The sequence below is a fragment of the Anabas testudineus genome, chromosome 5, assembly GCF_900324465.2.
Source record: "Anabas testudineus chromosome 5, fAnaTes1.2, whole genome shotgun sequence".
NCBI lineage: Eukaryota > Metazoa > Chordata > Actinopteri > Anabantiformes > Anabantidae > Anabas > Anabas testudineus.
The window spans coordinates 25,418,528-25,432,084 of NC_046614.1; the positions used below are offsets into that span (position 1 = coordinate 25,418,528).

Genomic DNA, 13,557 nt, shown 5'->3' on the forward strand with positions numbered 1-13,557 from the left:
TCTGCCTCCATAAATTAAATTGAAAGTGCTCAGAACTAAAAAATGCAGAAATGTTCTTTTTGACAAATTCTCATGATGTCCCAGAAATTTTAACATTTCACAAGTACAAGTACTGATCACATTTTAAGTTTTGTAAGAAAAATAATTTTCCACTGAGAAAATGTCCCAGTAAAGATTTAATATGGCTGCATGAACCTGACCTGACCTACACTGTGATGTACTGCCAGCAGCCACACAATTCATCACACTGTCCTAAAACAGCTCTAGCAAAACCTGGAGAGATTAATGGCAAAAATCAGCCGTATGGTGCAGGTGCATCTGGAAAAACTGTAAAAACCACAAACTGAAGATCCAGAAATCAGACCACAACATGATCAATGCATTGAACGCATAGTGAATGCACATGCATGGCTACTTTACAGAGGAGCTGCACAGTCCAACTCCTACAAACAACTGGTGCAGCTTCGACACGTGAACAACGTTTAAGCTCCTTGTAAGGGGCTCTGCTAGTGGGAGTTTGTTGCTCCAGGTATGGTACGAACTTAAATACGATCTAGGAAGTCCGGATATCAGATGTTCGAACACTACACAGAAGTTTATTTTACTCCGAGTCTGAATTGTAGATAAAATGATCACGTCACCTTTGCCAGGAAACATTGGCATGAAATCTGCTGTTCAGTTCCCAAAGTCATGTACCAGGAATTTCAGCTTGTTCGTATTTGTTTGGTCAAAGCAGCTCGAGGCCACATAACAGGATACAAACTGACTAAGTGACTAATGTCCTGATGTTGTTTTCTGTTAAAACGCCAGCCCTGCAGTTTATCGTACTAGTCATCGACGCTGAATATCTTGTTAGGCTTTGAATACAGCACAGTTATCATAAAGCCTGTGCTGCGTTTACTGCCATAGAGAGTGAGTCAGCAGCTGCTATTGGGCTTTTTATTCTTAAGCTGCTTTCAAAATCTGTAAATGAACATAATAAAGTGCAGGGTGTTGAGAGGAGGGACCACAGAATTCAGCTCCGTCGACCTTTCACGTGTCATATTTAGATATTTTCTTTAGTGTTTGTGGCGCCGTCCTGGAGAAGCTGCAGTAGTAAAGCTGTATTCCTAAACTCTGGATCAGCTTCATACAGTCCAACATACTGACGTGTTGTCTTGTACTACTACTCCCACTACTCGCCTGTGCTTGTTTGTCCCTCTATCGCTTCAATTCAGTTCCATACTATGTACGGCCACTATTACAAGTAGACATGAATCTCCACTTCAGACTCCTTTAATCCAGACACCACATGAAAAAGGTGTAGTAATCCATAAAGGATGCGTTTCCTGTAGGATGGTTGCGGTACTCGGTGTGTGCTGGTTGACTTTGAAGTCGGCAGACAGAATAAAACTGATGTGAGTGAGAAGGAAATCTTCAACGATCTCTGCTTCACCATTGTTTTCCTCCTTCTCTCTCCCTCACCTTCATCTTTGCCTCTCGTCTTCCTCCGCTCTATTTTTCTGTCAAGTCGATCTCCATTTGTCACCTTTCTCCTTTTATCTCTGTGTTTTCGTACTTTGCTTCATGGCCTTCATCGTTACTCAGCCTCGGTTAGTGTGAGAATGATCCTTCATCCAGCCTCTCTGTGTGGAGCTGTAAATCTGGAACCCTTGACCACTTTGTCGGTCTCTCTGTGCAGCATCGTTCCTGGATGCAGGCGGTAGTGGAGTGATTGTACTCGGCTCCTTTGGCTCTGTACCTGGCTCCAGGGAGGTGGTTGTTTCCCTGCATTTGAGTTCACTTGAAGTTAGCTCAAGATCTACTCATTTGCCTATTGATGAAGTTACAGTGTTTTAGTCCAGTCACCAAGATCTTGAAACAGAGAGTGAGCTTTAACGTTCTAGGAGGAATAAAGTTGGAGGAGCTTTGATTTACAATATTTCAAATGGTTCTGTATATGTTGTTAGCCTGGGCCAATGCAGCTGGTTGGCAGATTTTTAAATGGTTGTGGTGTTAAAGTGACCTTTGACCCTTGCCCCTTGCCCCCAGGCGGCCATACTCACTTGCTGCAGGTCCACTCCTCCCTGTGCCATTGAGAATAGGGGATGAGAGCCAAAGTCTGACGCCTCGAACACCTTCAGCCAGCACAGAGAGACACAAGCACAGTCAACACAAACCAGTGAATGGAAACGGCAACATGCAGCAGGTGCTCAGGAATTGAACTAGACAGCTGTTTTAAAACTTAAATATCAAGATCTCTAACCTGTCCACCTCTGTTAACAACGTTTTAGTCAGTTGGAATTTTTTAACTCAGAAGTGAGAGGAAGCAGAAATCAACACAAAAATAAAAAAAACAAAAAAGGTAAGACGTTCATTTAGTTTTCATTTATATGAAGATGAAGTAGAAGAGAAAAAATAGTTTATTGATCCCTGAGGGGAAATATTCACACAGTGTGATGACAGAGGCGGGTGTTGTGCAGCAATGAGTGAGAATCCAAATAGCTGAGACCTTATCACAGTCGCAGGGATACAGCGGCCATCTTAGGACCAGGAATAGTTCAGGTAGCTTCCAGAAAAAGCTGTGACACTGCGTCAAATGTGAGGCAACAGATGTGGACTGCAGGCAGGTCAGTTTAGTTCAGTGTGGCAGTGAAATAAGAAAGGCCCTCTGTGAGAGAGACGTCATCTGGACGGCAGCATATGTTGCTCCAAACCTGCATATAGTTAGTGCAGCACTAAAGGCGGTGCCAAGTTACACGGGCTGAGTGGAACACCCCCCAAACCACAGCAGATGCTGGATTTTCTATTCAGTTGATGATTTACATAGTGCCGAATCACAACAAGTTTTTATTTTTCCACTTGGGCTCAGACCCAGAGGAGGCAGCTTTGTTTCTGCATGGTCGAGTTTGAACTTTGACTTTGCATTTGTTGGTGTTGGTAAAACATGTCAATCATTTAATGATATTATGACTCGTAGATGATGAAATCCCTGTATTATTTGCAATTTTACATTGAGAAATGTATAAAGTTATTGAACTCTTTGCCCACATGATCAACAGGGTTGTAGTTTACTGATCACTGTTGTCATTTACAAACTTTATGAATGGCACCAAACGTGACCACGTTAAACAAATAGTTTAGGGTGTATTTAGCCCTGAACGTGAACCTCATGCAAAATGGCCTTTTTGGGAAGTGGAGTCGATCCTGCTCCCTAAATCCTTTCAGGATATGACACCTCTTACTCTTCCTGTAAGATGATAAATGCTGATTTAATGTCGGCCTTGATCAGGACTCTCAGGAAACTAACAAGCTTTTCATTGTATACAGTAGATCTGAACACACACCAGCCAGAAACTTTGTGATGAACCATGGACATGAGCTTGTTTTACTGAATCTTTAGTTTAATACTGATTTTACTTTTCAGATGAGACACGAGGAAAACTTTTAAGCTCTGATGTTGGTGGTGGTGACACTTTTACCACTGTTGACTAAAGTGTCGACTCAGAGTCTGACTGTGTTCATCCACAAACACCTCAACGCCTCAGACAACTATATAGACAGACAAGGAACCACAGGCGAATCAATCTCCAAACAGTCACTGTTACAGTTCAGTGATGTGTGACCGAGTACAGACAGATCTCAGTTGGCCCGTTCTCTCAGGGAAAATCATGCATAGCTCAAACTGACCGAATGACAACCTGCATACCACTCAGCATCAATGCACCGCTGAGGCTGAATGCACACAGCGCGGCTCCTTCAACAAATTAAGCATCAGATTTTCTGTCCATGAAAACTTTTCAGAACTCAAGGTACTCTGAAAAACCCACAGGGAAAACTGAGCTTTTACTTTGGATTTGAGCTAATTGGGACGAAATCAGGTCAGTGTCAATTCAGCTCCGAATTAATGGTCTCACAGAACTTTAAAGATCAAAGACGAATGGAAGTGTGGAAGTGTGGAAGTGTGGTGGAGAGGGGTCACAAAAAAAAACAAAGATCATTTTTACACAAACTGAAATCATTGATCTGCGAAATATAAACGAAGTATATTGTATACACATACACTTAATATTATTTTTAAAAATTATTTTCCTTAGTTGATTCGGAAGCTTGAGAAGCTTGCTCAAATGGGATTGTTGGGTTTTCTCTATAATTTTTTGTATAAATATTTTCTGTAAGGTCTTAAACCTTAAACACTGTAAAGTGCCTTGAGATAACTTCTGTTGTAAATTGGTGCTATACAAAAAAAAAATGAATTGAATTGAATTGAATTGATTCAGAAGCTGATAATGACTCACAATAGTTTTAATTAAAGTGCACAAACAAACGCAGCAGCTCTGTGATTGTGCAGTGGAGCTCTGTAAGGATGTTACCAAGTTCATGATAACATGCTGATGTAGCTGTTTAACTTCCATCATACTACTTATTTTAATTTAGCAAGTTAGCATAACAACATTTGTTAAATGTCTGTGTGTCATTAAGATACTGTTCAAAATCATGTTGTCGTCTCCACTTAGAACTGAAGAAGCCTTTTGGATTAGAGGCAAAACCAGGGATGGTAGTTTAGTACATTTACTCCAGTACAGTGCTAGAGTACAATTTTAAATTGGTATTTAATGCACTATTTAAAAATATTTAAACATTGTTCATATCAACCTCAACTTTAGACTGTTTTTATTTAAGTCTGTCAGTAAAAGATCTTTTTTTATTATCCTTACTTTCTAGTTAATTGCTGTATATTTTAGGCTGGAGAACAGATCTGCAGTCGACAAACACTGAAAGTAACAACATCAAATTCATCAACATGAAATTCATCATTTCATCTTAGTGAAAACTAAAAACTCCTTTTACTTTAAATTTAAAAAAGGGGGGTACTTCTGCTTGTAGTAAATGTTTGCAGCAGCATTTGGTTGTAAACTGAAGTAAATAAATCTAATCTCAGTTTTCTTTTCCAGTCTAACTTATATTACTTGAATCACCTGATCTAATTGTCTAAATAAGTTCCATATGGTGATCAATTAGAATCAGTTCCTGGTATAATCAGCTTCAGCTCTTAACAACCACAGGAGACATCGTAATCAACAGAAACGGGCAATAACGTGATTACACTGGGAAACAGCGGCGGCTCGACGTGTTGTCTCAGCAGAACAGGTGAGAAGAGTTCATGTTTCAGCTTTATCGTATGACACAGCTGACAGACGTGTAGGAGAGGATGGGTTTGACATGCAGGATTCAGACGAAACCAGTTCATCAGGCACCTTAAGCTGGGAGAGTCCTGACTGAGCGTTTCCATGGCAACATCACCTCAGCTCTAATGAAAAGATAAAAAACCAACAACGATTGTCTCCTACAAACAAAACATCAAGTGTGAATTTAAAGTGTGATGCTTGTTATTCTTCTGCGGCTCTGGACGACACGTTCATACTGCACAGCATATATAAAAGGTACTTGGCCCTAGATGATTATTAAAATGCCTTTCAGTCCAAACGACACCATGATAAGCCCACGGAGAATCAATTATCCCCTTTGTGTAAATACTTCCATCTAGAAGATAGGACTAATGCTGCATATTCATGCTGATGAATAGTCTGGATTTGTAATGAATAAACATGAAAAGGCCTCATTTGTATCCTGTTGGGTGGTTGGTGACAGGAGCTGCTGTTCACAATGCATGACCTTTCAAATAGATGTTTAACAAGTGTGTGTGTGTGTGTGTGTGTGTGTGAGAAAATCAAAGGCAAAGCAACCAACTGGACACTTTATCATTTCAAATCACAAATAAAGCTAAATTTCTGACAATAAATGAGGTATCGACTCGTTCATTTCTTCATTCCTTTACTCCAACCACCCAGTTCCTCCTCCAACAAGCTTCCTTCTGTCATCCGTCCTTTCTCCCTTTGTTTATCTCCATCTCTCTCCTTTCTCTAATTAATAAATCACTCTCTTAGCAGTCATCTTGTGACCACTTACAGGTATTTTACATTATGCTCTGATGCCACACGAGTTCCTGGAAGGCTCTTAAATTAGCCTTCCTCCATCCTCTTACCTGGTTTCCTGTCAGCAGCACGGCTCCCTGGGCCGGGCTGGGTCGGTACGGAATAGTCGCTCCCTTTGGCGGAGACTGTAGACACACAGGGGGAAATCAAAGTGAGGAAGGACTGGTGCTGCTCAGAGGAACTCAGCACAACTGATCTGCACAGCAGTGCTGAAGAAGTGGTTTTAATTAATTATTAGGTCATATTACATTGTGTGCATATTTATAGATTTGAAGACTGATGCATTGTTTTTTTTTTAGTCTTGCCTTCATCTGAATGACCTCTGTTCACAAGACAAGAGGTGTTATTATTATCTGCAGCAGGAAATAAGTCCTGCTTGTTATATTTGTGGTTGTCTTATCTTGTCCTATCTCTCCTACAGTAGACATCATGACATCATGTATTTTCTCCAGTAAACAACATGTGTCATCAGAGTGACATCACAGGCTTTCTGTATGTAGACAGATGATTTTATAAGAGTCGCCCTCATTTAGAAGAGGCTGTGCAGCTGGAGCTGCGTCTAAAACACTAATTGTTTTAGCTGATGACGTTTATTTTGACCTGCAGTTCTAATTTATTCACCTTGGAAATGGGTTTATTGTATTTATTCTACATATTCTTATGGTAAAAATAAAAATAAAGAAATGAGCTGTACTTCGGGGGAATACTGTGCAGCATTTGTAAAAGCCATTTTGCAGTTTGCTTTGTTAAAAACTGAATTTCTGGAGGATATTTCAGGCTTCCCTCCTTCTCCTGAGGACTCAGAGCTAAGAACAGATTTTAAGATGGAGTTTAGACTTACTGGGTCTTACTGCATTACCAGGGAGATCAACTGCATCAAATCAAGCGCCCCCTTTTAGTCCCTAAAACGCATCAACAGGTGTCAGGACTGCGTTAAACCACTCGATAACGTGGGAGAGAGATGACGTTTAATCCTCATTTTAATAGAAAACGGGGGCTCTGGTTGTGGCTACGTTGCCTGTGCGGCTCTAACAAGTTGTTCGATTTGCAGTAGATCTAGAAAACAGGATCTCACAGTGTTTTGTTAATTTATCCTGGTCGGAGTGAATCTTACCCAGCATGCACTGGGTGGTGGGCAGGGAGACAACAGGCTATTGTAGGGCAAAAGTAGATCAAACGATTTCTTATTTAAGATGAAACAGAAAGTGAATGGAGGGCTGGTACTTCAGGTCAGCAGAGTAAACTCTTTGATTGCACCAGCACTTGAAAGTGAATGACTTCAGCTGAGGTCAGCAGTTTTAGTTCTATTCTCTCCATCACTCCTCTTTTTCTCTTCCAGACTGAGGTACTTGGAATACCAATGAGCTGCCGGAGCCTTTGATTTCACTGTTTCTGCTTCTAATCTCCAAGTCGTAGCTCATCTTAATGACTGCTGCCTGTGATTAATTATAATACAAGAATAAATTATAGATTTCAGTGTTTCCATTTAGAAGATTATTGGGAAGGTGGATGGTATCTCAGAAAAACACTTCCAATGTGATGTTAATTGAGAGCAGACAGGTGGAAATCATCATCACAGAGCTCAGGAAATGTTAGATTTTTAAAAGAATCACCTCTGCAGCTCTGTGTTAAATTAGCACCAAGCTGCAGCCTTTTGTTTGTCGCTGGGTGTCGTCATAAGAAAACGCACGAGTGAGGAATGAAAACTGGGAAATTCACATTTATTTCACCAAGTTTCTGGAAAACTCCGTTAAATCCTTGTGGACTAATTACTAAGAATAAAAATGAGGCCACAAACAGAAAATGATTGTTCAGTGTATTAAAGCTACTAAAACATGAAAGACGTCCCCTGATTCCTGACTAAAGACTAAAGCAGGTTTCTTTGACACTGAAATGTCTTCATGAAGTTGGCTGTTTGTCAGATTTTCATTTTGTCATTTTCACGCGACCAATTAAACCATTTCAGAATTTCCAGGACATTTGTCTTATACAAACTCATCATTTCCACAGAACAGATGAAGACGTTCGTCAGACTCACGTTTCCCCCCCCCCGTCTCCCTCGTGTACACCCACCTCTAGGATTACAGTGCAGATGTGTTTCACACACTGGATGATGGCGTCCTGGTTCCCTGATATCGTCACTTCTCTCTCTGTGGAGTTAGGGAGGAGGTCACCTGCCACCTGTACCTGCGCACCTGTCGTCTGCACACACACACACACACACACACACACACACACAGAAGTGACTGTATAGCTGCTGAAACACACACAGTCACGTCCTGTAGTTGTGTTTCCTCCTCTCTGTCTCCCTCTCTCTGTTCTCCTCTGCAGGTATCCTCCTCCTTGGAGCTGTAGATCTCCACAGTCCAGTTACTGGTTCCACCAACCTGTCCAGTGTCTCTGCTGCCTGCTGTTCTTTTCTCTCTTCTCTTTCCTCTCTCCCCAACCGGTCGAGGCAGATGGCCACCCACCCTGATCCTGGTTCTGCTGGAGGTTTGTTCCTCTAAAGGGAATTTTTCCTCTCCACTGTCTCCTGTTGGGTTTTCTATATAATGCTGTTCTTCAGTTATACTTGTAAGGTCTTAAACCTTACAAAGATAAACTATAAAGTGCCTTGAGACCACTTCTGGTGCTTTATAAATGAAATTGAACTGAATAGAGAAACACGCGTTGTAGTTTTGTTGACTGTATAATTCAGAATCTTTCAATGATATGAACTGTAGATAAAATCCTCAAATTCTTTACAGTTTTACAGTGAGAAAGTTAAATAGAACTTTTTACCCACAGAGTCTCACAGAGCACTGAATCTCATCTTCTGATACTGTTTTTATACCAAATCATGATTCTGAGCTGTTGACCTTTGAACTGGCATCACAGTCATGAGTATATGATCAAATTATTAAATCACATTTGGTTGGTTTGTTTGGTTCAACAGTTGTTTGTCTCTGTATGGACTGTGACACGTCATGTAAAATTGGATTCCTTCTGCTGCAAACAGTTCACCAAACCCTCACCTCTCTGATCTCCTTGATCTTAGAGCCGCCTTTGCCAATAAGGGAGCCGCACTGGCTGGCGGGGATCACCAACCGCAGGGTGACCGGAGGCTTGCTGGTCACGGTGCCGTTGGCTACCAAGGCTGTCAGGTCCTGAGAGAGAAACAGATGGAATTTATGCTCTTCAAAGTGTGGATATTAGCCTAGGTGTATCTGTAGAAATGTCTGTGCCACATTTTACCCCTTTAATAGAAAACATCTGCAGTTTGTGAGCAGAGGTATTAACACCCAGGCAAGTTTGTGCTGTTGGAGTTGTAGCAAACAAATCACAGTTCAGATTAAACAGAAATTCTCCTGTTTACTAATAATTAATGCAAGCAGGAGAATTTTAGTTTAATCCGGACTGTGATTTGTTGTTCTCATCTTTCCTGACAAGATCCCAGTCATTATTTCAACTCATCATAAATATTGTTTGTGTTAAAAAGATGGATTTGTTTTAAAGAGAACAAATGTAGAAATACGTCCATATTTGATCTTGTCTGATGAGGAAATTGAGATTTTGTTGGTCCGTGGGTTATTTTCTAATCAATTCTTAATATTAATACACAAATGAATGGACCGTTTTATACCCGTCACTGGAGTCAACTACAAAAAGACAAATCTGTAAATATGAAAACAACAGAAGCCTGAGTGTAACTGAAGTGAGAAACAAGTGACAGGGAAGAAGTTCAGCACAAAGACGGCTTTTATCATTTCCACACAGCGCTGGGACGGTGTCGTGAAACAAAAAGGGCAAAGAGCAGGATGAAAATAGACACAGAGGAAAGCTTTAATGCAATAACTTTGCTTTGGCTTCTTCTTCCTCGTCCCTCCTCTGTGTTGGACCGCACATAGCCGTGTCTGTGACGTTTCCCCTCAGTCGCTCTTTAACGCTCCAGTGGACTCTTGACATCCTACAGTCATCATCGTTTTGCATCAGCACTGAGACTTTTGATGTTACATAAATTCTGTCATCTTAGGAGCACAGTGTCACACTTTGGAGATATTTGCATAAAGTAGTGCACAAGTTTTCAGCTTTTTCAAGGTATTGAACCATGTAGTTCATTTTTCCTGTAGAGTTTTAACATAATGTGCATTAACAGCATCCTGCTGAAGTTCTGACCACTATGGAGCGAGGATTTGACAGGACTCTGCATCTTCTTCTGAACACCCAGTGTTTTTTGCTCCACAACACTAAATAAAGGTTTAATCCTTACACTTGTTCAAGAAAATCACCCCTTTAAAAAATATGCTGTGTTTTTTTCATTTCAGCCAAACATAAAAAAATCATTTAAAATTTAAAAACCGAGGAGAAAAAGCATAGTGATGATGAGTCCTTCCTCTTTGTTTTGCTCGCTCTGTCTCTCCCTCTGTGAGGTCAGTGATCCAGGCGGGGAAAGGCTAGCGCTGATTGAACAGACAACTTCCACACTTGTCTATCATCCCTTTAATTCTAATGCAGATCACAGACTTCATTTGCCCTGGGCAAACATCTCGGTCTCCCTCTGTGACCTTGACTTCCTCCCTGTTTCTCTTCCCACAGTCGTCCTCTCTTCTATTCTCCCTCTGTGTCAGACTCTGTTATGGTGTATGGGATTTGATGAATAGGCAGAATTTTGAACTGCTAAAGAGCACATCCTACCTTATATTACCTTATCTCATCAAATATTTGCATCATTACTAGATTACTGTAGCTGCTGAACATAGAAAAGTGCCAAATAGATCATCAGATCAAATAGTAGTAAAAATAATAATACACTGCAAAATGTTTGGTGTCGTGTCCAGTGATAAAGGACATGTGAGAGGATTTACACACTTCATCAGCAAATACTGATGTTACTGACCAACACTTATATAACGTCACTGAAATTAATGCAGCGCTGTGCTGCGCTTACGGTCACACGCTGTAATTAACTGAAATCCACTCAGCTCTGTGTGGACAGATTATAAATGCAGCTGCTTTTCCAAGAGGAGGAAAACATCTGGATTTATGGGCAATAACTCTTTATTCACGTCCTTTTATATAGGACCTCTATTCCTGGATTTACTGGTCATGATCTCGAGCTGTGCATCAGCGCTGACATTCTTATGGGCCCTTTATACATACAGAATCAAAAAGCTATTTATTCTCAGTGAGGCTGCTTCTCTGGATTCGTGCTTCATAGGAGACACAGGATCCTGCACTTCAGGAGAGGGTTTATACAGATAACACAGTGTGAGTGACACTGTCACTTTGATTTCAGTGGAAACCAAAGTTTAAATTAACAAATTAAGAAAAGTTGAAGAAACTACTGAGATATGAGAAAGAAGAACACGTGCAAACAGCTGTTTCAATAATAGGATGTAAATTAGTTTTAACACATACTGACAACTACTTTGTATCTGTGTGTTTATCATTGGGCCCAAATCCCGGTCTTATCCCAGTGTGGATCATAATGTTTGTGCAGAACGTAAGTCAACTGTTTGAATCTCCTCTGATTCACGATTCTTTGCAGCAAAGAGCCACAGGGTTACAACATAAGCTGCAGCCAGCAGTTTAACTTAGCAACGTGATAACGATGTCCTCCCTCCACCATTCCATAGAACTGCTGCTGAAGCCCACCTGTAGTCATGTGTGAGTCTCTGTTTTCAACAGACAGACAGTGAAAGTTGTATGAGTGAACATGCTGCGGTGCATGTTTTAATCAGGTTCTAGCTGAAATCCTGCTGCTGCGTCCTGCTGCTCTGCAGAGTCTGCAGCACACGGAGAACACGCAGCTTCAGCCTTGTCTTACATCACACGTCTAAACTGTGCTTTTTATTGTCCAGTAGTCAGAAAAGGTTTCTCCCATCTTTTAATTGTCTTCCCTTTGTTCCTCCTCAGCTCCTTCTCCTTTTTTTCCTGTTTCATCCCATAATGTTCTCTCCTCCTTCCCTCTCAAATCCCCTTTTCCTTTGTCTTTCTTCCCACTCCTTCCTAATGTCGCTCTCCAGACTGTCTCACTTCCTTTAATTAACTCAGGTAATAAATAGCACCCTAAATCAGCTGGTCTTAATACGATTGGGTAAATGAATTAGACGGAGCCGGACTCGGGGCCTCCCTGAATCTGAAATGTAAATAGCAGCACTGTCTTGTCTTGACTGCCCATCAGATGAACGTGATGTGAATAAAATGACCCCCTCCCCGCCGCCTCCTCTGTAGGAACACCCAGCACATATTTATTTCTATCAGCATGTCAGGGCAGAAACGTCTTACGGAAGCGTTTTCCTGTTTTTCCGTGTTCTCGTCACAGTAATTGACAGACAGCACTTTCCCCACACATACACAAACTGTTTCATGATGCTCGGTGGAAGCTACGCTGTGCAAAATGTTTTGTACGGCGACAAAATCAGTGGGTGGGAAATAATCAGATTTTCTTGATCCTGCCGATTTAAGTAGAAGTGCTTTCTGCAGGAGGTTGATGCTTTTCTTTTCTCTGAACTAAACTTGTGTGATGTGCGTCTGCTGATGCCCACTATGATGGAGTAAAGCTAAAGTCCCTGGTGTGTTTCTCCGGATAAATAAAACCATATTTTCGATCTATATTTCAAAATAAACGGCAGCAGAGAGATGCCATAAACAAGATGTGAAGTGAATCCAAGTTGTGCTGATTCTCTCTTCGGCCTCCATGTTTCCATCTGTCTCTCATCTTGAATTTTCTTTAATCCTTCATGCGTCCTCTCTGCTGCTCTTCCTAATGCTCTCTTAATTGATCCCCAAGTATATCGCTGTTTCCATTCCTTCACTTTTCAGTATCTTCTACACCATTTGCCTTCGTCGTTCCTTCACTTTCTCCTCAACAGCGTCTCTCATTTGGCAGCACTTTAGATTTAGGTGCTGTACTTGATTATCTGCTGCTTTCTGTAACTTTTAGATTTGACTTAGCATTTTATCTAATTACACCTACCACCCGACCTAACTCGGGGTGGTAGGTGTATCTATCTCCAGAGCTTTTCCCCAACAACAACATACGTCTACTTAGAAAATAATAATAATAAAAATGATGCATACTGTAGATGTAAGAAGAGATTCATCATTTATAACCAAATGATCAAACAGATGAAAGACAATTGTCCATTTACATATTATCACATGTTATCTGAATGTAAAGCAGCCTGCAGCCTCGCTGAGAGCAGCCAACGAGAGAACAGCAGCTGGGATGAGTCTATGTGCTGGAGAGCTGCTGTAGGTTTTACGACTGACGCCGTGCGCTCTCTCTGTTATTCTCTTTATTTTCCTCCTCTTTGTTATAATCTATCTTTTTAAATCTCATTAACTTCTACTCTCTGCATCTCTCTCCAGCTCTCAGCCCTCTTTAAACCTTTCTTCTGCCTCTATCCCATCTCTCGTATGATCCCTGAGTGTAATTCTCTCCATCTCTCTCCTTATTTCATACATTGTTTTTAATCCTTTCAACAACCCATCTACCACTCTCTAAATCTCTGTCCACTCCCTGCCTCTCCTCACATTTCACTGCCATGTTGTTTTCTTCCATTAGGATCTCTAGGATTTAAAACCAGCTCAGTGGATT

General features: G+C 41.0%; 1 protein-coding gene across 1 annotated transcript in view; it reads right to left on the minus strand.

Moving 5' to 3' along the window:
* Positions 1–13,557, minus strand: part of pcbp4 (poly(rC) binding protein 4) — a 40,754-nt gene that overhangs the window by 15,409 nt on the left and 11,788 nt on the right. Inside the window, exons 5-8 of the mRNA XM_026348867.1 lie at positions 8,990–9,121; positions 8,049–8,177; positions 6,026–6,100; positions 2,046–2,117 (exon numbers count right to left, since the gene is read on the minus strand). Of these exons, the coding sequence (XP_026204652.1) occupies positions 2,046–2,117; positions 6,026–6,100; positions 8,049–8,177; positions 8,990–9,121 (408 nt within the window). The remainder of the gene's footprint in view (positions 1–2,045; positions 2,118–6,025; positions 6,101–8,048; positions 8,178–8,989; positions 9,122–13,557) is intronic.